General features: G+C 39.1%; 1 protein-coding gene across 2 annotated transcripts; it reads left to right on the top strand.

The window, feature by feature from the left end:
* The first annotated feature begins 1,282 nt into the window (after positions 1-1,282).
* LOC126623607 (ABC transporter C family member 2-like) lies at positions 1,283-26,480 on the top strand. 2 transcript variants are annotated; one of them, XM_050292552.1, is made up of 29 exons: positions 1,283-1,868; positions 2,987-3,604; positions 8,045-8,478; positions 8,866-9,044; positions 9,211-9,250; positions 9,520-9,676; positions 9,855-9,969; positions 10,055-10,135; positions 10,261-10,285; positions 10,600-10,656; positions 11,140-11,205; positions 11,516-11,590; positions 12,286-12,393; positions 12,744-12,878; positions 13,090-13,196; positions 13,281-13,374; positions 13,664-13,831; positions 14,176-14,316; positions 14,618-14,818; positions 15,085-15,183; positions 15,292-15,444; positions 15,950-16,377; positions 16,554-16,734; positions 23,671-23,994; positions 24,157-24,913; positions 25,044-25,159; positions 25,286-25,531; positions 25,736-26,155; positions 26,280-26,480. In XM_050292552.1, exons 3-28 carry the CDS (start codon positions 8,146-8,148, stop codon positions 25,862-25,864), a joined length of 4,515 nt encoding a protein of 1,504 aa, XP_050148509.1. In that variant the 5' UTR covers positions 1,283-1,868; positions 2,987-3,604; positions 8,045-8,145; the 3' UTR covers positions 25,865-26,155; positions 26,280-26,480. The 2 variants fall into 2 exon arrangements, with proteins under 2 accessions (XP_050148509.1, XP_050148507.1); XM_050292550.1 differs by lacking the exon at positions 1,283-1,868 and having other exon boundaries at positions 3,585-3,604; positions 25,038-25,159.
* The last annotated feature ends 1,185 nt before the right edge of the window (positions 26,481-27,665 follow it).

The following is a 27,665-nucleotide window of genomic DNA, read 5'->3' as shown; positions in this document are numbered from 1 at the left end:
AAATCTAGTTTGTAAATATCCTTTTAGGGGTCAAATTCTTTATAATATATATTTGTGGCCCTTTTATTAGTAAATGAAATATCACTCTTCTTCTAACAATAATAAATAAATAAAAGAGTTTAAACACATGTAATATTTGACGCATGCATGAGATGTCATTTTCTAAAGGGAACTTTAACGAAAAGCACCCGGTACTGTTCACTTTAACGAAAAACCACATTTTTACACTAAAAAGTCAATCTTTGTACTATTCACTTTACCCTTTATTTTGTCCTTATCATTAAAACTCAAAGTTTTCAAACCTTTTTTATTAGTTTTCCTTTTTCTAAAATGATTTTCTTTACATAAATTTTAGGCCTAATTGGATAAATAGTCCCCGTGGTCATAAGGTATTCGGATGATAACCCATGTGGTCTAAGTCTGTTAGGATTTAAACCCCTGTGGTATAAGTCTGTTAGGATTTATGCCCTTCTGTTAAATAATGCTGATGTGGCTCCGGCGAGGGGGGAGCTGGTCTCCGGCGGGAAGAAGAAGAAGAAGAAGAAGAAGAAGAAGAAGAAGAAGGAAAAGGGAGAGGGAGGAGTCGCGCGGGGAGACCGGCGGGAAGAAGAAGAAGAAGGAAGAAGGAGAGGGAGGAGGGTCGCGCGGCGGGGGGGGGGAAGGGCAGAGGGCGGGGGGAGTTTCTGGGGTTTTTTTTTTTTTTTTTTTTTGTAAAAATTCAAGTTTTAAAAAAAATTAAAAATTATTATTATTGCCACGTGGCAGACATTTGGCAGCCACGTGGCAGCCACGTCAGCATTATTTAACAGAAGGGCATAAATCCTAACAGACTTAGACCACAAGGGTTTAAATCCAAATTTTTTTACCACAGGGGCTATCATCCGAATACCTTATCACCACGGGGACCATTTATCTGATTAGGCCTAAATTTTAAATTACAGAATAATCTGTCATTTTCTCTACACTGTCAATTAATGAGATGCCATTTTCTAATATTATTAAATTATTATTGGTAGGGATTGTGTGCTGCTTCCCTTATAAGTTACAAGACGTTTTACTCTTATAGAATATTGTTGACTTTTCTGCATTTATTTTTATTATCTTTTCAATAATTAAAATTTAGAGAATCATTAAAAAAAAAAAACTAATGAAAAAGATTTGAAAACTTTGAATTTTAGGATAAAACCCAACACTAAACCAGTCCAATAAAGATGACCCAAACAATTAATTTTCGATTTTGCCCCTAACGGCAAGTCTCTTGTCTGCCTAATATCTCTTTCGGATCTCTTTGCAATACTCAGTCTCCCTTTCTCTCCATGACACAACGACAACGATCTTTGCAATACTCAGTCTGCTACCTCAGACCCGCCCCGACCCCGACCGACGAAAAGCTTGGCTCCACTGACCTTAATTCTATCTTCCAATCTTTCTTGTCTTGTTGTTTCATTTGAGCCCGTGCCACTCATTTTCGTCTGAATCTGAGAGAAAGGGAAGCGAAGGGAAAGGAAGAAGAATTGCGTCTGAATCCTCTTTTTCCATGCCCGTCGCCCTAACCATCACCACTTTCGTCGTCTCACCTGCTCTCAATCATCATCAGGTACTACTCTCACTCATCTCCTCATTGTCTCCATCCATTGACGTCGAGCAGAACTGCATCAGCATCTACAACAACGTCGTTGGAGTTCTTGTTGCGATTCACCAAGAGGAGAAGGTCTACATCCCGGAGAAGAACTTCGGACATCTTTTGACTAGTAGCAATTACTATGATATGGTGAAGAAGACCACCGGTGGACGCAACGACTATGGCTCCAAGCTTACGAACATCTTCTTCACCGAGTTCATCATCGAGACGACGGACGTATAAGCAGGTATTAAATTGTGGATTCTCTAATTTCTTTGATGTTTAATTTGTGTTTAGGGTTTTAGTGTTTTGTGGAATTTAGGAATTAGCATTTGGTCTTCTATTTTAGGGTTTGATGTGTATAAAATTGTGTATATTAGGTTTTCGATGTTTGGTGGAATTGCAGAATTAGGATTTGGTCTTCTGTTCGTGATTGTTTTGGTCTTCTGTTTGTGATTGTTCATTTGATCTGTGATTTATTGAGGACTACTGTGACTAATTTCTCTATGGGTTTGAAATGGATTTCCAAATTCCGATTGACCAAATATTGCAGCATGATGTAAACATGTACTCTACCTATATGGGTTTGAAATGGATTTCCAATCGATGAGAGTTGATGTATTCATGTACTCTACCTATAAAATTCACATTCTTTCCTAAATGCTCTTCAGTTCACAACATTCACTAGCATACTTGTGTAAGTTTTTATAAAGTGATGCAGTGATGGTAGTTTAGAATGGTTACAACAACAAAAACAAAGTCTTTTCCCACTAAGTGGGGTCGGCTATATGAATCCTAGAACGTCATTGCGTTTGGTTCTGTGTCATGTCCTTACAGAGACCATTGCTCACTTATCACTGTGCTCGGGCCACACAACACGTCACTTACGGGTGACACTCTAACTTTAACGTGAATTTGTTCTGGATTCATTTTCATAAGGATTCGACGTAACCTAGGAGTGCCAGATGTCGACTACCTGACGCCCTCCCCCTCCTCCTTTATCCGGGCTTGGGACCGGCAATGTAAGATAAAATTAAACAGGCGGAGTTGTAGTTTAGAATGGTTACTTGGATATTTTTTTTTGCAAATTTCTATTGTGATATTTTTGTAGTCTGTTGTTTCATGAAATCTGCATAGTTTGTCCGGTTGGGTTTTGTGTACAGTCAAACTGATGAATGCTCTAAACTGTAGGATAAATCTTAGAAGAACAACTTGAAACGGGTCAACAAACTCATGTAAGAAGTTTGCCTATAGGAATTCCCGAGGACTCACAAGTTTTTTCGCGTGCTTGATTCTAGTTCATATAAGTTTCTCCTCAATAGTTAATGATTGTTATGTGTATGAAATTTTCCTCACTTTTCATAGGTGAAAGTGGAAGATGCATATCTTCTTGCATTATAACAAGAAGGCCGTCGAGCATTGCTAGCAGAACCTAAAGTCGACATGTTATGGTTGATGGGCTCTTGCGTTTTCGCGAGGGGAATACAGGAATATGCTTGAACATTGAAGATTTCTTGTAGATATGGCTTTGGGCTCGCCTGCTTTCCTCTTGCTATGTGAGATGCAGTATTTGGCATTCTTATAAGTTGATCTAATACGATAGGATGATTTCGAGCTTACTCGGTCAAATTTTTGTTACACATCGCTTGCTTGTTCGCGTAACTGAACAACCATTTATACATTGAAGTGTTTGCTTGTAGTAGACAGGCAGTGGTGACCCAAAGTATTTGTATTCTCAAATGTCAAGACTACAAATGAGTTGATGCTATAACCTTGAAAACGAGGGTCAACCTTTGCCTTATTTGCTGGTTCTTAAACAAACCTGAAATTAGTGCATTACATGAATAATGATATTTGATCAATTTTTTGCTAGGAACAACTTACAAGAGAACAATAACTTGGACTCATGCGTGTTAGAGGCAAGTGAATTTTACAGGTTGTAAATTGAAAAACTCATCCATTGGCCATTCTGCATTGAATAATGTAAGTGTTTGTTTCCTTGTTTAACAATGCATTGGCAATTTAACTGTTGTTCCTCACAATCGGCTTTCTCAAAATAACCCACACTATTTCTAAAGTGAGCCACTATTTCTTGAACTACAACAAAATAACCCACATAATCCACACTATTTCTAAAGTGAAACACTATTTTTTGAACTACAACAAAATAACCTACTACTTATGAAAGTGAACCATAATAACTCACATTATTTCTAGAACTACAATGTAATAACCCACACTATTTCTGAAAGTGAACCAAAATAATATACATTATTTCTGGAACAACATAATAATCCACATTATTCTGAAACTACAGTATAATCATCTACACTATTTCTGAAAGTGAACCAAACTAACCTATATTATTTATGAAACTACATAATAAAAACCCACACTTTCCCTGGAACTAAAGCATATGAACCCACACTATTTCTGAAACTACAACATAATAACCACATTATTTTTGGAAAGTGAGCCAAAATACGCATACTATTTCTAGAACTACAACATAATAACCCACACTATTTCTGAAATTGATCGAAAATAACTCACACTATTTATGAAAGGTAACAAAATAAACATCATTTATGGAATTAAAACAAAATAACTCATACTAATTATGCTTTTGAACCAAAAATAACGCACACTATTGCTGGAACTATTGCAAAATTATACATTATTTATGAAATTGAAGAAAACACACTTTCTCATGGTTATAAAAGATATTAGGTGCTAGTCAGGTGGCGGAATGGGGTTTAGGAGGACTAGGCAGATGTAAAGTAAACTTATTACCTATCTTTGGTGCTTTGGTGAGTTTTTATATAATGAGATGAAAGTTTAAATAATTACAACTCTGTAATACTTTACAAAATATTTTTCAGAAATCATATGAATTTATTATAAATTTAAAATAAAATAAAAATGTAAAACATGACAAAAAATATATATTTGAACGTGACAAAAAAAAAGCATTTGAACAACAATTTAAAAAAAATAAATAAATAAGGGAGGGAGCATTTGGCCGTGACGCCTAAAAGGAGGGAGGTGGGGCCCTACACCATTTCTTAAACATGTTGGGATGCTAGCTGTCCAAATTACATTGGAAAGCAAATTACTAAAACATTAAATTTGAAAGAGTGAGACCACGTGGGGTCGAAATGAAGACAAAAACTTGTATTCTTCCTCTCTTCTCGTTAGGGGTAGTTATGGAAAGTTATATTTGAGTGTGTTGGGCTTTGTAATCCATCTCGTGTATAATTTTATGATCTTTGTCGTTATGCTTAAATTTAAACAGCTTTTGGTTAAATAATATTTTAGGCTGGTTTTTTATTAAAATAATCTTATTCCAAGCCATTTTCATTAAAGCTTCTTTAAAAAAAATCATAATGCCAGTCATTCGAAGGATAAAAATGTACTCCCACCTTTCCTGTCTTGATAGAGATTTTACCCTTGCTGAAGGTAGCTTGCTTGTCACATCCCGGCTCGGGTCCACCACATCTCGGGTCCGTTCCACCACCGTAGCACGATATTGTCCGCTTTAAGCTTACCATTCCCTCACGGTTTTGTTTTTGGGAACTCACGAGCAACTTCCCAGTGAGTCACCTATCATGGGAGTGCTCTGGCCTCCTTCTCGCTTAACTTCAGAGTTTCTACGGAACCCTAAGCCAGTGAGCTCCCAAAATGCCTCATGTTAGGAAGAGGTGGACATGTACATAAGGTTTAGAGGATCCACTCCTCTGGGCGATGTGGGATGTTACAATCCATCCCCCTTAAGGCCCCGACGTCCTCATCGGCACACTTCCGGCCATGGATTGGCTCTGATACCATTGTCATATCCCGGCACGAGTTCCACCACATCCCGGGCCCGCTCCACCACTATAGCACGATATTGTCCGCTTCGGGCTTACCATTCCTTTACGGTTTTTGTTTTTGGGAACTCATGAGCAACTTCCCAGTGGATCACCCATCATGAGAGTGCTCTGGCCTCCTTCTCGCTTAACTTCGGAGTTCCTACAAAACTCGAAGCCAGTGAGCTCCCAAAACACCTTGTGATAGGTAGGAATGAGAATATATATATAATGATTACTCCCCTGGACGATGTGGGATGTTACATTGCTTGCCAAACCACCCACTTTCTGCCAATTTTATTATTTTATTCAGTTAAAAAACCACCAATTTTTTTTCACCACTTGCAAAAATATGAATATTTAAATTTTAATTGTCATGCATTTATTAATATTTATAACAAAAATCTCAGGAAATTAAAATTTATTGGTGAAGATTTCAAAATAATAATCTACCATTAATATTAAGCAAAATAATTGACCCAAATCACTACGGGTGTGTTTGTTTGACCGGATTAGAGGGGACTGGACTAGACTAGATTAATTGCTAGTGTAGTCTCATGTTTGGTTTGCACAAGCATTAGGTTTAATAGGATTAGACCGGACACGCTCCAACTAAGTCCTTCATTAAAAGGGCTTAGCGAGACCCCCCAATCAGCAGGGGACTGCTAAGACAGTTCTCGTCCCTTCCTCATCGCGTCCTTGTCCAACCATCCTCCTCGCATCTTTGTCCATGTTTGCTCGACCAACCTCACTGGACCACCCCACCGACGACGACGATCGTCGACGAGATGTACAAATTCTCGGCTCCACACTTCTTTGGGTTTAGTCTGAGCTACAAAAAAGATGATAACGACGACGATAGGCGCAAGGCTGAGTCTAAGCTCTCCACCGCCGACGGCATGGCCATTCACATCAATTTGAGGAGGGGATGGGGGTGGGTCATTGGAGAAGAGAGGTTTGGAGGAGGAGACGATGGTGGGGTCGAAAGGAACAAGAACGAATTTGGTTGACTGAGATCTGCAATTGAAAATGGAGGCTCACGGCTGGAGGTTTGATTCGCAGATGGAGGCCTTAATGACTCTGATGGAGGCCTGATTTGCTTACCCTTCGTGGGAAATATATCGCCTATGCGTGGCTTTTGAGAAATTGAGGCTGTAAATCTTTGGTTTTTAATAAAGAACATGAATTTTTGGGGTATATTATGAGTTAATTTGCCAATTCTTCCTCTGGATAATATGCAAATTAGAATTTGATTATAGGTTAGTTGAAATTGAAGTTGGTTGAAATTGATTGACATTCTGGTAGAATTTGGGAATTGGAAATTTTAGTTGAAATTGAAGTTGGTAGAATTTGGGAACTGATAAATTTTGGTTGAAATTTTGATGTTGGTTGAAATTGAAGTTGAAGCAAATAACATGGATATTTTTTTTATATATCACCGGTTGTTTTTTTCCCTTTTTTTTGAATTATTCTGCTTTTTAATCTAATACTGCACCAAACACTTCACTAAGTCAGTCAGTCTAACTTAGTTTAGTAGAAGACAGTCCAGCTTAATTCCTAAAGCTAGTCCAATCCGAGATAGTCCGGTGCAACAAACGCACCCTACAAGTTACCTTTTCTATCAACAAAAAGACAATAATACCCCTACTGACCACCCCCACCAATCTTTGTATTCCCTACCTCTAGCTTGTTATACACGGAAGAACAAAAGCCCAAATTTCCAGATTATTTCCAGAGTGTAGGAAAAACCAAATAATTATTGTCTTTTTGTCAATTTGGCTTTTCAGATGAATAAATTCTCGGTTTTCGATTCCTCCGCGGGAATTAGATACGACACCAACTCCACTCCAATGATTCCATCACTTCCACACACAGAAAACGCACCAAAATGGTAATCAATCTTTTCCAGGAAAATTGGGATTCTCTTCTTCTGTTTTCTCGGCATCCAATCAAGAGCTTTAAATTCTTTTATTTTCCCCAAAAATTTCACTTTTTTGATCGGGGAAGGTCGTCAACTGCTCGTATATATGCAGCGGTTTTGCTCTTTCAGTTTTTGTTTCTGGGTTTTTCAGTGCAGGGTAAGTCTCTGAGGTGTTTAGCTCATTTGAAATCCGAAATTATGAATTTTGTGTTGCTTAATTTTTTTTTTTTTTTTTGGAGTAATAAAAGCTTTTATACGTTAATGTATTTTTTTCCTGAAGAATTTCAATTTTCTAGCTTGAGTCTGTGCTCTGTTTGGTTTCTGAGAAAATGTACACTACCAGAGTAGATATTGACTTTCTGTAACTGGAGTGAGGTTCTGGAAAGTTTGAAGTTATATGGAAAGCTTGAACTTTTTTTTGGGATTATTGAGAACGGTGGTGCTTAAAAGTAGAATGCTTGACTGTTTTTATTTGTTTCCATATTATTTCGAAGCCTTGTATATTCTGGTGGATAAAATAGTATGAGCTAGTAAGGAAAGTACGCCATTGATCTGCAAAGTTGGAATTTTTACTGTTTTCTTTTACCCTTTAAAGAGATTTCATTGGTTCCTGGGATTTTCTGTGGCTAAATTCCGTTTTATCATATAATGCAGGAGTAGTTCTCAGTGGGGACTGAGAGAGCTCAGAGTGATGGATTGTGTTGTGTGCTTTAAAAGTGAATAATTCTTGTGAAAAAAAAAAAGTGACCAAAAAGATGGGTTTTCAGCTTTTGGATTGGTATTGCCGCCCGGTGCCCGGTGGGGTCTGGACAAGAGCAGTGGAGAATGCTTTTGGTGCATACACGCCGTGCACGGTTGATTCTTTAGTTGTCTGCATTTCTCATTTGGTTGTTCTGGGCCTGTGCATTTATCGAATATGGCGGATCAAGAAGGATTTCAAAGTTCAGAGGTTCTGTTTGCAGTCCAAAGTTTACAACTACATGTTGGGGTTATTGGCTGCTTATTGCACTGCCGAGCCTGTGTTCCGGTTGATCATGGGAATTTCAGTGCTGAATTTAGATGGGCAGACTGGCCTTGCACCATTTGAGGTTGGTTTGTTGTGTACTTTGAATTGAAGAAACCAATGTTTCCATTTATCAAATGTAGGGCAATTAGGTAGTCCTCACCCTTTAAGTGACAAAAGAAACCAAGTTTAACAAACTAAGAACCGTGATTTCTAAGGAGATATCAAGTTTAACAAACTAAGAACCGTGATTAATCTAAATGCAATGAAATTAGGGATTTTACACTTAAAACCCAGTTAGCTTTAGACCACTGGCTTAGCACTTTGCACATGTGAGTGTCATTAACCTGCTCATATTATTTTTCTGGATAAGAAACAAACTTTCATTGAAGGGAAAACAGAGTACAAAAACAAATTTTCAGTAAGCTTACTCTCATATGCTTAATATTTTAATTTCATCTTTTCTCGGCAGGTATTTTCTCTGATATTAGAGGCTCTTACTTGGTTCTCTATGCTGGTCATGATTGGTGTAGAATCTAAGATCTATATCCGTGAGGTCCGATGGTTTGTAAGGTTTGCGGTAATTTATACTTTAGTGGGGGATTCCGTGATGCTGAATCTTGTTCTTTCACTGAGGGAGTTATACGACAGGTTTGTGTGTGACTGTTTACCTAAATTGGTTCCTTCCTTACCAAAAGATGATATCACTGTTTATAGTTTTAAAGTTTTTGTTTGGTTTTATATTATTCCGCTAGTACATTATCGAGGCTTGTGGTTGTTCAAGACAACTTACAATCTTCCTGTGTAACCCTTGCAGATCTGTACTATATTTGTACATCAGTGAAGTTGCTGCTCAGGTTTGTTGGCTTGTTTTTCTTTTTTGACGTTAATTTTCACTGGTTATGCTTTTGTTTCCTCTTTCTGTCCTACTGTTTTTTTAAATGTCGCAATGTTTGAGGTTTCTTCTTAAAAGTAGTGTAAATAGTGTTTGAGCAAGTCTAATTTCTCTAATCCTCCAGCACTACCTTGTAAAAAGCTACTACTTACCGATCCATCTTAGAACCATCATAGAATTACTGCATATCTAATGTCATTGTTTTTTATATGTATTTTCACTCTGATGTAGGGTTTGTTTGGTATACTTTTGCTTGTGTACGTTCCATTTGTGGTCGATTATCCTGGTTATACTCCAATCCGTACTGAATCAATTGATGATGATGCATATGAAGAACTTCCTGGAGGAGAGCAAATATGTCCTGAGAGGCATGTGAACATATTGTCAAGTATGTATGTAATTTTGATGTGATCCTACTTTCCCTAGCCCTGTATTTGTTATTTGCTTGCTAATTTTGCCGGATGCAAAGGCAAAGGAATAGACTGTTAGTAATATTCTGAAGATTGCACCGAACCCTCTTTCCATGGCTGATTTCTCAACTCATATCTTGGTTGTGTTTTATCCAGGAATGCTGTTTTCATGGGTGAATCCCCTTATGAAGCTAGGCTATCAAAGACCCATTACAGACAAGGATGTCTGGAAATTGGATACTTGGGATCGTACGGAAACACTGAACAATAAGTGTGTGCTTGTTATTTTCAAATTGGTTTCCGCTTAGACTAGTACAATCATGGTTTGCATCATCATTCTTTTACTGGCTTTCTAGGTTCCAAACATGTTGGGCTGAGGAATGTCGAAAGCCTAAACCATGGCTTTTAAGAGCATTGAACTCTAGTCTTGGCGGAAGGTAATATTTTCCAGACCATGGCTGAGATGTGAATCTTCTTCACTTTATTGTCTTTATTGCCCTTGCTCTTCATGTGCAGTTCTATGTACATGCTTCTCATTCATATTTTGTTGTTCTGTTTATAGGTTTTGGTTTGGAGGCTTTTGGAAGGTAATTAACCTGTTCTTCCGCATTTATTATGTTTGTTAATAGTCTGCAAAGTTTGATACACATGTAATAGTACACAAAGGTCATTACACTTATATTTCGCTAATTGGAATAGTGTATGTTTTTAACTTTTTAATCAACACTTACTGCTCTTTGTCATTGTTGTTTTACATTACATGCTGGTCACACTGTTCAGTGAGTTGTTCTAGACATGAAGAGTTATGAGTTTCTGATTTGTTTCCTCAAAAGTCTTGCATGGTAAAATTGAAAGCTTTGTGTGCTATAACATATTTTATTTTTTTGTTGACAACTTGTAGATCGGGAATGATCTTTCCCAATTTGTGGGGCCGCTTATTTTGAATCATCTCTTACAGGTTTGTGTTTATATCGTTCCCTTTTCTGTATTTCCATTCCCATGTCTGTCTCTGGTACTACTAGTTATTTTAGTATACAAATCAGCAGGGATAATGATATTGGTGACTGGGCCCATATGAGGGCTGTTTATGAATTTAACTTGTGCTAGTCAAGCATTCCTGGATTCTGTGTATTTGCCATTTTGGTCATGAAATTGTTGTTGAAACACGATAACTAAATAGAAATTTTGACTACGAAATAAAGAAATGAAACAACGGTGAGACTTCAATAACCCAAAAGCTCTAGTCGCTGTAATGTCGGATTAGCTTTAACCTAACCTTCTCCATGTATGTTAGTTTTGTGGATATTTTTAAAATTATGCTGCTGGTATGTCATAATTCCTGCATATCCCTGAATTCAGAATGTGTATCAGAGTCCTGTGAAATGATCCTTTATTGTAATTATCATAATCGTTCTTTCATTTAATCTAAAATTGTCTGCAGTCTATGCAACGAGGGGATCCAGCATGGATTGGTCACATCTATGCCTTCTCAATATTTGCTGGAGTGGTATGATATAAGTCCTTTGTTTTATATTTACGTCATTTACGTTTGCCAATACATAGCTTGTTTTGCACAGCTACCCCTTAGTATCACATATATTTGCGTACTCCTGCTGCTTTAACAATTTCAAGGGATGTTGCAGTTACCCTGCTTGGTGAATTGACAAAAATTGCTTACCTAATATAACCTGCTCCCCCTTTTCTTAAATTTCCTGTTTTTCCCTAAAAACCTTGCACAATATCCACTAGCTGGTGTTTGAACCCTGGAACATATCTTGCACATTTATTTTTAATGGGAGGATGTGCCTTGACTTCAGGTTGGTGGGGTGTTATCTGAAGCTCAGTATTTTCAAAATGTCATGCGCGTTGGCTTCCGGCTACGGTCAACCCTGGTATTTTGTTTTATTTTTTCCAACCCCATTTTAATTGTATTAGGTTTATTGTAATATTTTTTCTGTATTTTACCATGTTTATAATATCATCAATGTCATTCTTTTCCCGAATTTATACTATTATTTAAGAGAACTTTGTGGAGGAATTTTGACAAAGTTCCATCTGTGTTCATTTATACATTAAAGGATAATAATATAGTAAGGGTAAATCATTAATAAACAGTCAGTTCTCCCACAACTCTCCCTCCCCAGTATAACTCTTGTTTCACACGCATGGCAGCAACCAACGCAAGTCTATCAGTTTGTGGGTCCTTTTACTTAGTCCCGGTCCCTGGGTGAGTGAGGATTGGAATTTTACTGTAGATTCTTAGCTCAGGGATGTCTATAGATGTTTTGTTTTGATAGGCCAGGTTTTTGTTTAGAATCAATGTCAATTTTACCATGCGATTTACTGGGGGCTTGCGACATTTAGCTGGTTATTTATGAGTTCTTGAGAGGGTTAAGGTCTTGTTACTTTTCTAATAATTTTGGAGTGGAGATTCTTTTTAGTGTTTTATGTTTGGGGTTTAAATAGTAGTATGGTCTTCTATTCACTCTAATAATGTGTGGAAGTAGCGAACTCATAATTTTATGAAGAATCTTGATATATAATTTTTTGAAGTATGATTCTAATTTCTACACTTTTCTTCTTTTAGGTTGCAGCTGTATTTCGGAAATCCTTTAGGCTGACTCATGAAGCAAGGAAGAAGTTTGCCTCTGGGAAAATAACCAACTTGATGACAACTGATGCTGAAGCACTTCAGGCACGCACTCTGAACAGTTTTTGCATGTGTCCTAAAATTATCTTTTGAAAGTGAAAATTATTTTTTAATACTATAACAATTTCCTGAAGTCAGACGATAGTAAAATCCCTGAATGTGCGATTGGAGCCACACTACTCTGGACACCTTAATCTCAGAACATTTGATGTTATTTCCTTTTTCTACTTATTGTCTACTCAAAATTCTTTTCGAATGAGATTTGGGTTTCTGTCATTCTTGTCAAAATATACAGAGGTGGTACCAAACAAATTGGAGTGTACTAATCATTTTGTGCTATTATTTGGGAAGTTGTTTAGGTTGGTTGGTTAATTTGTTTTTGTTTCCTTGCACAGCAAGTATCCCAATCTCTTCATATTTTGTGGTCAGCTCCATTTCGTATCGTTTTCTCCATGGTTCTTCTTTATCAGCAATTGGGGGTTGCTTCACTACTTGGTGCCCTCATGCTTGTTCTTTTGTTCCCCCTACAGGTAACATAGTTGCTGCATTTAATTTTGCTTGTTTTCCAATAAAAGCTATGCTAATTTTGCTTTAGTGACTACATTACTATCACAATAGAGTGTGCCTGTCTGTACTGAGTAGTTAGTAACTACACCACAGTTTTATATTTGGGCACCTTATACATGTTTAGATCGCCTATCTATTTAATGTGTCCTGATCTTTGTGATTTACTTGGAACAGACATTTGTGATAAGCAAAATGCAGAAATTGTCCAAGGAGGGGTTGCAGCGTACAGACAAGAGAATTGGTCTGATGAATGAAATTTTGGCTGCAATGGACACTGTGAAGTATGTCTCAATTTTGGTGATATGCCTATATATGTTGGGGGGATTTATATGTACTGTTTTTCATTGTGTTTTCCAATGGCTCAGATGTTATGCATGGGAGAGTAGTTTCCAATCCAAAGTGCATAGTGTTCGAACTGATGAGTTGTTCTGGTTTCGAAAAGCATCACTGCTGGGAGCGGTATGGCAATTTTTTTCTGAAATTTGCATTTTCTTACCATATCCACTCATTTGATGTAAATTTCTTACAATATCTCTTTTTTGGAAGGTTTTCAGTCCTATAAGAAAATCACTTCTGATTTCATATATTCATGACATGCCATCAAAGTGCTACAGTTGATTACTGAAGTAGGCATTTTGCATGATCTTGTTTTGATCATGATCATGTGCATATCCAATTTGTTGAGATAGATGTTATGAACGTCAACTTTTTTCTTTTATTTTGACCGGCTCTTTCCCTTGTTTTGCAGTGCAACGGATTTATACTAAATAGCAGCCCAGTGGTAGTCACTGTGATTTCATTTGGATTGTTCACTTTTCTTGGGGGGGATCTTACACCTGCAAGGGCATTTACATCACTTACTCTGTTTGCTGTGCTTCGGTTTCCCCTATTCATACTTCCTAATATAATAACCCGGGTTCGACTTCTTTCCCTGATATCCAAAAATGATTATATTTCCCTCAAACGTTTATAGCAGTTCAAACTTTGGGTTATTCTCGAAGATGGTTTTTTTTTTTGGGTATTGTAATGTACATGGAAGAATATTTCAGTGTTTTATATCCCTGTTGGTTCTTTTCTGAAAACAATTCTTGCGGATACTTTGACTAAGCAGTTTAACAATATGTTGGCCTCTTGAGCATTAAGTATTCTGTTTCAATTTCATGTAAATAATCAAAATAAAGTTCTTTGTCTGCCAACTTTGTGAACTTCTTGCATGTTTTCTTCTATTACTTAATTTCTAATGGTAGTTTATTTTTACAGGTGGTTAATGCTAATGTATCCTTAAAGCGCTTAGAGGAGCTACTTTTAGCTGAAGAGAGAGTTCTTCTGCCAAACCCTCCTCTTGATCCAGGACTGCCGGCCATCTCAATTAGGAATGGATACTTTTCTTGGGACTCAAAGGTCTAGTTGACAATGTTTCTTTTGTTTCTCTGTAGCTGTTATGAATATTCTAAGCGAACAATTGATTCATTATTACCTATATGTGTTCATTATATAGTCAATTTGTGCATTTATGTTACAGGCTTGAGGTCAGCTTCTATTTCTGGTGTCCAATTTTAGTTTTCCTGGTTCTTACATCATATAAGTTTGTGTGTGTTGTAGAAGGATTCCGTATATAAGTAATCTAGTGCTTGAACAAGCTTAGAAGTGTTTTGCATTTTCTCTATGAAAAAACACACCTGAAATATATGTTTTCCTTCAGGCAGAGAAGCCCACGCTGACAGATGTTAATTTGGATATCCCTGTTGGTAACTTGGTAGCAATCGTTGGCAGTACTGGTGAAGGAAAGACGTCACTTGTATCTGCAATGATTGGGGAGCTTCCTCCTGTAGCAGAATCAAGTGTTGTAATGAGAGGAATGGTTGCTTATGTTCCACAAGTTTCATGGATTTTTAATGCAACTGTAAGTTTTGAGCACCTCTTTTATGTATTTATATACATCTTTCTAAAGTATGTGTTTGAATTTTTGTATTTATTTACTGTTTCTGTGAATCTGGAAAACCTTGTGATTGATAATTGCTGGCACAAATAATACTTGTTCTTGTTATCAAGATAATTTAGTTGGAGACTGTGTCCCCTGGGATGTGGTTAAACCTTGAGTACTAAATTAATTACAATGCAATCTACTTGCTCGTGCAAATTGGTCACTTTCTGTATTTATGTTTTCAGGTACGTGACAACATTTTATTTGGATCTTACTTTGACTCCAGAAGATATGAGAAGGCAATAGATGTGACTGCATTGAGGCAGGACCTTGACTTGTTGCCTGTGAGTGCTCTTAGAGTTCTATCGTGCTAGTTCTTATAGTACATTTTGCAAACTTCCCATGTTACCTAGTAATTTGTAGGCCTAAATTTCTCATTTGTTTCACTGTAGGGTGGTGATCTGACTGAGATTGGTGAAAGAGGAGTGAATATTAGTGGTGGGCAGAAGCAAAGAGTCTCCATGGCTAGAGCTGTCTACTCCAGCTCTGATGTATACATTTTTGATGATCCCTTGAGTGCTCTGGATGCTCAAGTTGCTCGACAGGTTACTGTTTTACATCCAACTTAAGTTATTCACTTCAGGAGTTTGGTTATCTGTTGTTTCTACATTCTAATTCTAAATATAAAATATAATCTCTAATCTGTTGTTTAGCATGTCCTTTGTCATCTCCACAAATGTTTTTGTGGTAAGTTTGCAGCATTTCAAATACTAGGATGAATCTTTGTCTTCTTGGTCAGAGTTAATTGGACTTACCCACATAAGCATGCCTTTATTTAAGCATTTGTGTTAACAGATCATAATCACATATTAATTTTGACAAATTCATATATAAGTCCAGTGGATTCTACTAGTATAGTTGTATCTTTCTTATATTTATACTGTAAAGCTTATGGATATTTCCTTAACTCTGGTTTATCTTGTCGTTTGCATTTTCCTAATTCCATTATTTCTTTCTACACTTGCAAGCTCTATCTCTGGCTGCTGAAAGTTGGTTATTAATAATTCTTTTGTATATTAGTCATCTAACTTTTCCTATGTATCATACCAGGTTTTTGATAAATGTATCAGGGGAGAACTGAGAGGGAAAACCAGGGTTCTTGTTACAAATCAGCTGTATTTCCTTTCACAAGTTGATAGAATCATCCTGGTCCATGAAGGTATGGTGAAGGAGGAGGGAACATTTGAGGAGCTTTCCAATACTGGCATGCTGTTCAAAAGGCTAATGGAAAAAGCGGGAAAGATGGAAGAATATGAAGAAGAAGAAGAAGAAGAAGAAGAAAAAGAAGATAGTAGAACCTTTGATCAAAACAGTGAAATGATTGATCATGGTGCCTCTTCAAAACCTGTTGCCAATGGGGTGGTAAATGGTATGCCAAAAAATACAAGCCAAGCAAATAAACCAAAAGAAGGAAAATCTGTTCTTATCAAACAAGAAGAAAAGGAAACAGGCGTAGTAAGCTTGAAAGTTTTGGCGAGGTAAATCAGATTTTCAAGTATCGCCTTGAATTCCCCTAGTACTACATTGAGACATCCCTTTATTCTTAAGAAACCTTGATCTCAAAGGGGCTAATACTATTTGCTGTTTACATTCGCACATTACTCAGCTAATCAATGCTTAGAAGTCTTTTAAATCTGCAATTTATCTTATCCAGGTATAAGGATGCGTTAGGAGGCTTGTGGACGGTTATGATACTCTTTACATGCTATGTTTCATCCGAGGTTCTACGAGTTTCAAGTAGCACATGGTTGAGCCATTGGACTGATCAAGGCACGACAGCAAATTATAACCCCGGTTTCTACAATATGATCTATGCACTTATATCATTTGGTCAGGTAAGAACATTGTTGATGCACAAAACCGGAAGGTCTTGGAACAACATAAATCCGGCCGTGAATCTGCAAGAAAGTAAAGAACACAAGATGTATCGTGGTTCACCCCAATGTTTGGGCTACGTCCACACTGATATTGATATCGTTTCACTCTGAATGGTGAATATACAAAAAGGCTAGAGGCAGTGTGCTCTCTAGCTTGTTTTCTGTGTTTGCCCTCTAAGATGTTTTCTCTCTTCCCATGGCCTAAACCTTGACCTCCCCTAATGAGGAGAGTGAAGAGTCCTTTTATAGAATAAGGGCTCCTCACTTATTACATATTTGCCCCTTCATTTATTACATAATTACATTTGAGTCCCCCGAGTATTTATACAAGGTCTAAATACGAAGGCCCTAAATATGGTACAAACAGTAGTCCCCCAAGTCTTTAGTCAAGAGAGTCTTTTGGCTGGAGACTTGAAATTCAGTCCATGTGTGGGCCGAAGTAATTAGATGTCGTCTAGAACTAATACTCGATATGAGACGGTGTCCAATGTGAAATGATGCTCAACTAGAATTAGCACATGTTGCGAGGCTGCTCGGCTTGTGGCTTATGTTGCTTTGGTTGGCTCGGCTTGTGGCGTTGAAGGTGAGGGAGTCCCTTTTATAGAATAAGGGTTCGCTCCTCAATACATAAATGATGGGCTAGAGTTGATGCTCGCGGCGATGCGGTTGCTCAGCAGACGACAATGCTCTCTAATGATGGTGAATGAGTCACTTTTATTGAATAAGGGCTCGCTTCTCAATACATAAATGATGGACTAGAGTTTGATGCTCGTGGCGAGGCGGTTACTCAGCAGACGGCGATGCTCTTTAATGATGGTGAGGGAGTCCCCTTTATAGAATAAAGGCTCACTCTTCAATACATAAATGATGGGCTAGAGTTGATGCTCGCGGCGAGGCGATTGCTCAGCAGGCGGCGATGCTCTCTAATGATGGTGAGGGAGTCCCTTTTATAGAATAAGGGTTTGCTCCTCAATACATAAGTGATGGGTTAAGAGTGATGCTCGCGGCGAGGCGGTTGCTCAGCTGGTGGCGATGCTCTCTAATGAAGGTGAGGGAGTCCCTTTTATAGAATAAGGGTTTGCTCCTCAATACATAAGTGATGGGCTAAGAGTCTTTCTCTAATGAAGGTGAGGGAGTCCCTTTTATAAAATAAGGGTTCGCTCCTCAATACATGAATAATGGGTGCTCTCTAATGAAAGTGAGGGAGTCCTTTTTATAGAATAAGGGTTCGCTTCTCAGTACATAAATAATGGGCTAAGTCCCCCAAGTATTTTTCATGAGGCCCAATTGCGGAAGCCTAATATATGGTACATAGTGTAGTCCCCCAAGTCTTCAGTCAATAGAGTCTGTTGGCTGGAGACTTCAAATTCAATCCATGTATGGGCCAAAGTGGCGGTTGTTCGGAGGTGATCTTTGTATACCATGCACTGAAGCTTTTGTAAGTGAAGCTTTGAAAGTGAAGTTTTATAAGTAAGGCTTTGAAGTCGGAGCTTTGTAAATGAAGCTTTCGAAGCTAATTGACATGAGTGATGCTCATGAATGTTGACATGAGTGATGCTCATAAATGTTTATGTATGATTAACATGAGTGATGCTCATGTATAATTTTGGAGTACTGGACGTACTTTTGATCACCTAGTTGGTGATAATAGCGGCAGGCTGCCGAATAATTTTGGAGTACTGGACGTACTTTTGATCACCTGGTTGGTGATAAGTAAGTGGGTGTCCGGTCAAACAAGAGATCACCATGAGCACGTGGCTCATTAGTCTATAAGTTGGTAGACTTCTTTAATCAGCAACAATGTTGATCAGTGGATTTAGTTGCTCAATAATTCCTGACAATAAATGACAGTATAAGTATGACCGTATAATGAATAAATCAAATTGACAGAGTTTGTCAAGGCAAAAATATTGTACCATGTGCCTATTACACATTTATATTTTATTGTGCGGTAAATGATTTGTATATGTGGCAAAATAATGTGGTGCACTTTCGGCTAAATTGTGGAAGACATGTTTGCTTGGGATTCTTTCTACTTTGGCCTTTTTTCGGTTTCCCATTGGAATGCCACGTGAGTGGCTTTGGGTTTGGTCAAAAGGCAAAGCAGAATGCAGGAGCATCATGATTATAATAAATATAATATTCAAAAAATTATTAAAACTATGTTATTTTAAGGGGAGGTGGCCAACTAACAGATATCACAAAAGTAAAAGCAGACTTATCTTTTTCTTCGTGGGTTTTCCATTGGTAGATGCGGTAGGTTTGCTTTTTCTTCATGGGTTTTCCACTGGTAGATGCGGCATGTTTGGTGCATCAGTGGTTGAACATGGACTCCACCATAACAGTAACCTCATCATCTTCTTCATCCTTTTCAAACGTAACCTCCAGCATCTTCGTGTATGGTCCCAACGACGACAACTTCATCAACTTCATCAACGTCTGGGAAGGAAAGAGAAGATTTCAGGACCCAATCTCCATTCGAGAGCTGGAGGCCTCGGACGCATCTGCTACAATCACATGGCAACTAGAGCAAATCGCTGCCCGTGTCCAATGCCACAAGATATGATGTGCTCGGCGTCCCCACAGATACATTTGCATAATGCAGATGTCCAAATGCACTAATCTAATACGTGATGTTTCCGTATTCGAAAACAAGCGGCGTCGTTTGATCGTCGGTGGTGGAGAGATGGCGGCCCTGAATCAATCGGTCTTGGTGGGCCATAGCGGTGTAGTACTCGGCGCTACCCTTCTCCGGCAGCTCATCGAAACCCAGAATTGCCTTGATTGGATATGAGAACCGGTGGTGGATATCGAACCCGTACGTACCGAGCCTGAAACAGGTCTAATAAGCCCAACCCAATACCAGAAAAGAGAGTAAGAGATAAGCGGTGGAGGGACTGTAAGAAGCTCTGCAAGTCCAGGCCGTCATGGCTAAGACGATTCTAGAGAGAGAAACAGATGTTTTGGCGAATTGGATTTGTGCAAATTTCACGGTGGAGGTTGTGAGGGTTTCATGGTGGTGAGATGGACAAATGAAAGAGAACCGATATAGCTTTTGGTGTCGATTCCCACAGGCAGCGCCAAATGTTGATACACAAAACCGGAAGGTCTTGGAACAACGTAAATCCGGCTGTGAATCTGCAAGAAAGTAAAGAACACAAGATGTATCGTGATTCACCCCCAATGTTTGGGCTACGTCCTGACTGATGTTGATATTGTTTCACTCTGAATGGTGAATATACAAGAAGGCTAGAGGCAGTGTGCTCTCTAGCCGGTTTTCTGTGTTTGCCCTCTGAGATGTTTTCTCTATTCCCATGGCCTAAACCTTGACCTCCCCGAATGAGGAGAGTAAGGAGTCCTTTTATAGAATAAGGGCTCCTCACTTATTACATATTTGCCCCTTATTCTATAAAATGACTCATCACTCTCCTCATTAGGAGAGGTCAAGGTTTAGGCCATGGGAAGAGAGAAAACATCTCAGAGGGCAAACACAGAAAACCGGCTAGAGAGCACACTGCCTCTAGCCTTTTTGTATATTCACCATTCAGAGTGAAACGATATCAACATCAATGTGGACGTAGCCCAAACATTGGGGTGAACCACGATACATCTTATGTTCTTTACTTTCTTGCAGATTCACGGCCGGATTTACGTTGTTCCAAGACCTTCCGGTTTTGTGCATCAACATTTGGCGCCGTCTGTCGGTTCCCTTTCATTTTTCCATCTCACCACCGTGAAACCCTCACAACCTTCACTGTGAAATCTGCGCAAATCCAATTTGCCAAAACATCTGTTTCTCTCTCTAAAATCATCTTAGCCATGACGGCTTGGACTTGCAGAGCTTCTTACAGTTCCTCCGCCGCTTATCTCTTACTCTCTTTTCTGGTATTGGGTTGGGCTTATTGGACCTGTTTCGGGCTCGGGAAGTACGGGTTCGATATCCACCACCGGTTCTCGGATCCAGTCAAGGCAATTCTAGGTTTCGATGAGCTGGCGGAGAAGGGTAGCGCCGAGTACTACACCGCTATGGCCCACCAAGACCGAATGATTCGGGGCTGCCATCTTTCCACCGCCGACAATCAAACGACGCCGCTTACTTTCGAATACGGAAACATCACGTATCGGATTAGTGCATTTGGACATCTGCATTATGCAAATGTATCTGTGGGGACGCCGAGCACATCATATCTTGTGGCATTGGACATGGGCAGCGATTTGCTCTGGTTGCCATGTGATTGCAGCAGATGCGTCCGAGGACTCCACTTCTCGAATGAAGATTGGGTCCTGGAATCTTCTCCTTCCTTCCCACACGTTGATGAAGTTGTCGTCGTTGGGACCATACACGAAAATGCTGGAGGTTGCGTTTGAAAATGATGGAGAAGATGATGAGGTTACTGTTATGGTGGAGTCCATGTTCAACCACCGATGCACCAAACCTACCGCATCTACCAGTGGAAAACCCACAAAGAAAAAGCAAACCTACCGCATCTACCAGTGGAAAACCCACGAAGGAAAAGATAAGTCTTCTTTTACTTTTGTGATATCTGTTAGTTGGCCACCTCCCCTTAAAATAACATAGTTTTAATAATTTTTTGAATATTATATTTATCATAATCATGATGCTCCTGCATCTGCTTTTACTTTTGTGATATCTGTTAGTTGGCCACCTCCCCTTAAAATAACATAGTTTTAATAATTTTTTGAATATTATATTTATTATAATCATGATGCTCCTGCATTCTGCTTTGCCTTTTGACCAAACCCAAAGCCACTCACGTGGCATTCCAATGGGAAACCGAAAAAAGGCCAAAGAATCCCAAGCGAACATGTCTTCCACAATTTAGCCGAAAGTGCACCACATTATTTTGCCACTATATACATATCATTCACCGCACAATAAAATATTTATGTGTAATAGGCACATGGTACAATATTTTTGCCTTGACAAACTTTGTCAATTTGATTTATTCATTATACGGTCATACTTATACTATCATTATTGTCAGGAATTATTGAGCAACTAGATCCACTGATCAACATTGTTGCTGATTAAAGAAGTCTACCAACTTATAGACTGATGAGCCATGTGTTCATGGTGATCTTTTGTCTAATTGGACACCCACTTGCTTATCACCAACCAGGTGATTAAAAGTACGTCCAGTACTCCAAAATTATTCGGCAGCTTGCCGCTATTATCACCAACCAGGTGATCAAAAGTACGTCTAGTACTCCAAAATTATTCGGCAGCCTACCGCTATTATCACCACCTAGGTGATCAAAAGTACGGCCAGTACTCCAAAATTATACATAAGCATCACTCATGTCAATCAATATAAACATTCATGAGCATCACTCATGTCAATCAGCTTCGAAAGCTTCATTTACAAGAGCTCCAGCTTCGAAAGCTTCATTTACAAGAGCTCCAACTTCGAAAGCTTCATTTACAAAGCTCCGACTTCAAAGCTTCACTTTCAAAGCCTCACCTATGAAACTTCACTTTCAAAGCTTCACTTACAAAAGCTTCAGTGCATGGTATACAAAGACCACCTCCGAACAACCGCCACTTCGGCCCATACATGGATTGAATTTGAAGTCTCCAGCCAACAAACTCTATTGACTGAAGACTTAGGGGACTACACTATGTACCATATATTGGGCTTCTGCAACTGGGACTCATGAAAAATACTTGGGGGACGTAGCCCATTATTTATGTACTGAGGAGTGAACCCTTATTTTATAAAAGGGACTCCCTCACTTTCATTAGAGAGCACCCATTATTCATGTATTGAGGAGCGAACCCTTATTTTATAAAAGGGACTCCCTCACCTTCATTAGAGAGAGACTCTTAGCCCATCACTTATGTATTGAGGAGCAAACCCTTATTCTATAAAAGAGATTCCCTCACCTTCATTAGAGAGCATCGCTGCCAGCTGAGCAACCGCCTCGCCGCTAGCATCACTTATGTATTGAGGAGCGAGCCCTTATTCTATAAAAGGGACTCCCTCACCATCATTAGAGAGCATCGCCGCCTGCTGAGCAACCGCCTCGCCGCAAGCATCAACTCTAGCCCATCATTTATGTATTAAGGAGTGAGCCCTTTTTAGCATCAACTCTAGCCCATCATTTATGTATTGAGAAGCGAGCCCTTATTCTATAAAAGGGACTCCCTCACCTCTAACGCCACAAGCCGAGCCAACCAAAGCAATATAAGCCACAAGCCGAGCAGCCTTGCAACATGTGCTACTTCTAGTTAAGCATCATTTCACATTGAGCACCGCCTCATATCGAGTATCAGTTCTAGACATCTAATTACTTCGGCCCACACATGGATTGAATTTCAAGTCTCCAGCCAAAAGACTCTTTTAACTGAAGACTTGGGGGACTATTGTTTGTACTATATTTAGAGCCTCCGTATTTAGACCTCGTATAAATACTCGGGGGACTTAAATGTAATTATGTAATAAATGAATGGGCAAATATGTAATAAGTGAGGAGCCCTTATTCTATAAAAGGACTCCTCACTCTCCTCATTATGGGAGGTCAAGGTTTAGGCCATGGGAAGAGAGAAAACATCTCAGAGGGCAAACACAGAAAACAGGCTAGAGAGCACACTGCCTCTAGCCTTCTTGTATATTCACCATTCAGAGTGAAACAATATCAACATCAGTGTGGACGTAGCTCAAACATTGGGGCAAACCATGATACATCTTGTGTTCTTTACTTTCTTGCAGATTCACGGCCGGATTTACGTTGTTCCAAGACCTTCCGGTTTTGTGCATCAACAAACACAGTTAAACATCAGTTGTTTTAAGTTAGGTGTTGTAATGTGTATCAACTATCTTGTGGAAGATTTTGCATCGAATTGTACTGAGCAACTACATTTCTTCGTTTCAGGTTTTGGTGACATTAGCAAACTCTTATTGGTTGATTATTTCTAGTCTTTATGCTGCTAGGAGGTTGCATGAGGCCATGCTTAGCTCTATCTTAAAAGTTCCAATGGTCTTCTTCCAAACCAATCCCCTTGGACGGATCATAAATAGATTTGCAAAGGATCTTGGAGACATTGATCGTAATGTTGCTCCATTTGTGAATATGTTTCTTGGGCAAGCCTCTCAGCTCCTTTCTACCTTCATCTTGATAGGGATCGTGAGCACTATGTCCTTGTGGGCCATTATGCCCCTTCTCGTTTTGTTTTATGCAGCCTATCTCTACTATCAGGTACATGATTCTTATATGTTTGATATGCTTTTGGAATCACCCTTAAGTTTAACTCAAAGTTACTAGGTGTCATGTACTTAGCCTGTTGTATTACCATGTTGGTCACTTTGGTATCGATTTCTTGCTGCACTTTGTATAATATTTTGTTTTCTCTTCGGGTAGAGCACGGCTCGTGAGTTAAAGCGCTTGGACTCCATCAGCAGATCCCCTGTTTATGCACAATTTGGTGAAGCACTGAATGGTTTATCAACTATTCGCGCATATAAGGCTTATGATCAGATGGCAGACATTAATGGAAGATCTGTGGATACCAATATCAGATTTGCACTGTTGACCATAAGTGGAAACCGCTGGCTTGCAATCCGTTTGGAAACATTGGGAGGCCTCATGATATGGTTTACGGCTACCTTTGCTGTTATGAAGAATGGAAGGGCAGAGAACCAGCAAGAGTTTGCATCCACTATGGGTCTACTTCTCAGTTATGCGCTTAATATTACAGATTTATTGACTGCTGTACTGAGACTTGCAAGTCAGGCTGAGAATAGCTTGAATGCTGTTGAGCGGGTCGGTACATACATAGAGTTGCCTTCAGAAGCTCCAGCTGTAATTGAGAGCAACCGCCCCCCTCCAGCGTGGCCTTCATTTGGATATATCAAGTTTGAGAATGTTGTTCTACGTTATAGACCGGAACTTCCCCCAGTTTTGCTTGAGTTGTCTTTCACAATTTCTCCTACTGACAAGGTCGGAATTGTTGGAAGGACTGGCGCTGGAAAGTCCAGCATGCTAAATGCTTTATTTCGGATTGTTGAATTAGAAAGAGGAAGAATTTTGATTGATGATTGTGATATCGCTAAGTTTGGACTGTCAGATCTACGTAAAGTTCTTGGTATCATACCTCAGTCACCGGTTCTTTTTTCAGGTACAAGCAAGCATGTTACGTTGACTTAGCAAGCTATAATATTAGTCAAGAGTAACAAGAAGTTATTCCCAACACCTAATAAAGTACATTTATTCTAATGATCCTATTTTCCTATCTTTCTCAGGAACAGTGAGGTTTAATCTCGATCCCTTTCAAGAACATAATGATGCTGACCTCTGGGAAGCTTTAGAGAGGGCACATTTGAAGGATGCCATCAGGAGGAATTCTTTGGGATTAGATGCTGAGGTAAATGCTCAACTTTGCTTTACTTGACGTGATTTCGGTCTCATTATACATAGGCTCTCCCTCATTTAGAGGTTACTTGATGTGATTCGGGTCTCATTATATTAACCTTACTTGTGACATGTCAAGGTCTCGGAGGCAGGAGATAATTTCAGTGTTGGACAGCGACAACTATTAAGTCTTTCTCGAGCAGTGTTGCGAAGATCAAAAATACTCGTTCTTGATGAAGCAACTGCAGCTGTTGATGTCAGAACTGATGCTCTTATTCAAAAAACTATTCGTCAAGAATTTCAATCATGTACAATGCTCATCATTGCTCATCGTCTGAATACCATTATTGACTGCGACCGAATCCTTCTGCTTGATGCTGGCCGGGTAAGCTTCAGTTAGAATTCCTTAAGCTCATTCTTTATTTTCTTTTCTGCTGATGTCTGAGTGACAATGTGGAAAAATTATGGATTCTGTCTTATGGGATCCATATTGCAAATTTGAGTCAATTATACTTGAGCCTCGCAGCTTTTGGTCTTAAACGCTTTTAAGTCGTTTTTCTTTTTGTTGATAAGTTTTTTGTGCTTGCAGGTTCGAGAATTCGATACACCAGAGCGCCTGCTGTCTAATGAAGGAAGTGCTTTCTCCAAAATGGTCCAAAGTACAGGCTCAGCGAATGCTCAGTATTTACGAAGCTTGGTACTTGGAGGGGAAGGATAAAACAGGTTGGCGAGAGAAGATAACTGACAAGTCGATGGACAGAAAGAGATGGCTAGCCTCCTGGGCTACGGCTGCTCAGTTTGCTGTAGCTGTAAGCCTCACTTCATCCAGAATGACCTTCTGCGGTTGGAAACTGAAGACGAGAACAGCATCCTCAAGAAGGCGAAGGATGCAGTGATCACTCTCCGAGGAGTTCTTGAAGGGAAGCATGATAAAGAGATCGACGAACTCTTGATCAAAACCAGCTCTCTGGAGATGGGTGGTGGTCAGCTCTCTACAAAATGGTTGAAGGTACCGTGTGGCTCCATTTGATTACTCAACCCACGTTATTTCCGCAATCAGAAGTAGTAGATTCTGAATGTATGTTTTCATCTGTTTTCCAAAGCTAACCGCACTTAAACGTTCTTTACTTCAGGTCTTGCCGTGATTAGCAAGTTGCCTTGATGAGCAACTTGGGTGCAAGAGAGTTGGCACTGGCTTTTGTTTAACTAGCTTAATTAACGTCTACATTCGAAGTGAATGTATTTTGAAAATGATTTTTCGACATTTATTTTCTTTAATTATTTGATATTTATTCAACTTGAATGTCAAAAATAAACATGAGCGTTAGAAGAAATGGTGTGTGTGTGTACATCACTTTTTATATTTTGTTCAGACGCACAAGTGGGTCAAGTCTCCAATTATTTCATACTAAATTGCTTGTATATCTCTATTTCTTTTATCACACGACATGTTATGTGATGAAGAGACATTTTACCCTACGATAATACAGGTTCCTATCTATAATCGAGAATAAACTTTACTCGAGAACTTATTCTCAAAAATCTACAACACTCACCAAGTTACGTAGAGAAAAAGATGTATGACAACAGTTCGCTATGGCTCGTGAGGGGGATCAAATCAACAATATGATGTCAACAGATGTTAATGCACTTCAGGTATGCTCAAAACGTAGATTGCAGCTTCCCTTGACATTTCTAGATGGCACGCATTTGAAAGTAAATCCTTCGCACATTCATCTGAACAAATAATGTTGCAGATGTTATGCCTTGGGACTTGGGAGACAAGTTTCTAAAACCGAGTTCAAAGCATATAAGAAATGACGAGCTGCCAAGTTTCCGTAAAGCGCAGTTACTGTCTTCTGTAATACACAACACATCATCCTGAAAGTTTCTTCTCCCTGATTTTTCAGCACCACCTAAAGCACAATTGTGTCGATAGATTCAGTGGATAACACATTTTCCGCAGACTATCTCATTCGTAATCTTAGAGTTTCTCTGATCGACCAGCTGCCTCCGTTTTCCAGTTTAACAGTTTTATACTGAACAGCATCCCAGTTGTTGAGACACCAACATCATTCACTGTCCTTGGCGGCGAATTGACTGCAAATGCATTTATACGTCCCCCTCTCTTTTTGCAGCGCTGCGGTTTCCTCTAAACATGATGTCTAGCTTACTACCTAGTTTCAGAAGTGGAATTTCAACTACGCCGATAACCTGCTAGCCCCACCCCCCCCCCCCCCCCCCAGTATACATCTATCAAGTTGGGGGGAGTGCAGTTTCAGAATTGGAATCAAAACCATCAGCTGGTTTAATGTGCCCACAAACAGCCTCAGTGGCTTCAACATAGCGACTCGAAGACGTCATTAACGCTTGGAATACATTAGGAAGGCTCGTTTTCTGGTTTTCCAATGTCATGGCCTTACTAACCTGGACCGAGTTTAGAAATTGGTACAAAATAGGACGCCAGTCATATATTAACATGTTCTTACCGGTAAAAACACGTTCATTAGTAAAGCTTC

The sequence above is a fragment of the Malus sylvestris genome, chromosome 5 (assembly GCF_916048215.2).
Source record: "Malus sylvestris chromosome 5, drMalSylv7.2, whole genome shotgun sequence".
NCBI classification, from domain to species: Eukaryota; Viridiplantae; Streptophyta; class Magnoliopsida; order Rosales; family Rosaceae; genus Malus; species Malus sylvestris.
This window is presented reverse-complemented; position numbering and strand designations above follow the sequence as displayed.

What these genes read in the sequence shown, in the direction of transcription:
- LOC126623607 (XM_050292550.1), top strand. Translation starts at nt 8,146, where the DNA reads ATGGGTTTTCAGCTTTTGGATTGGTATTGCCGCCCGGTGCCCGGTGGG. An exon ending in TCAGTGAAGTTGCTGCTCAG is followed by an intron (nt 9,251 to 9,519) that starts GTTTGTTGGCTT and finishes ACTCTGATGTAG; the next exon opens with GGTTTGTTTGGTATACTTTT. An exon ending in ACGGAAACACTGAACAATAA is followed by an intron (nt 9,970 to 10,054) that starts GTGTGTGCTTGT and finishes CTGGCTTTCTAG; the next exon opens with GTTCCAAACATGTTGGGCTG.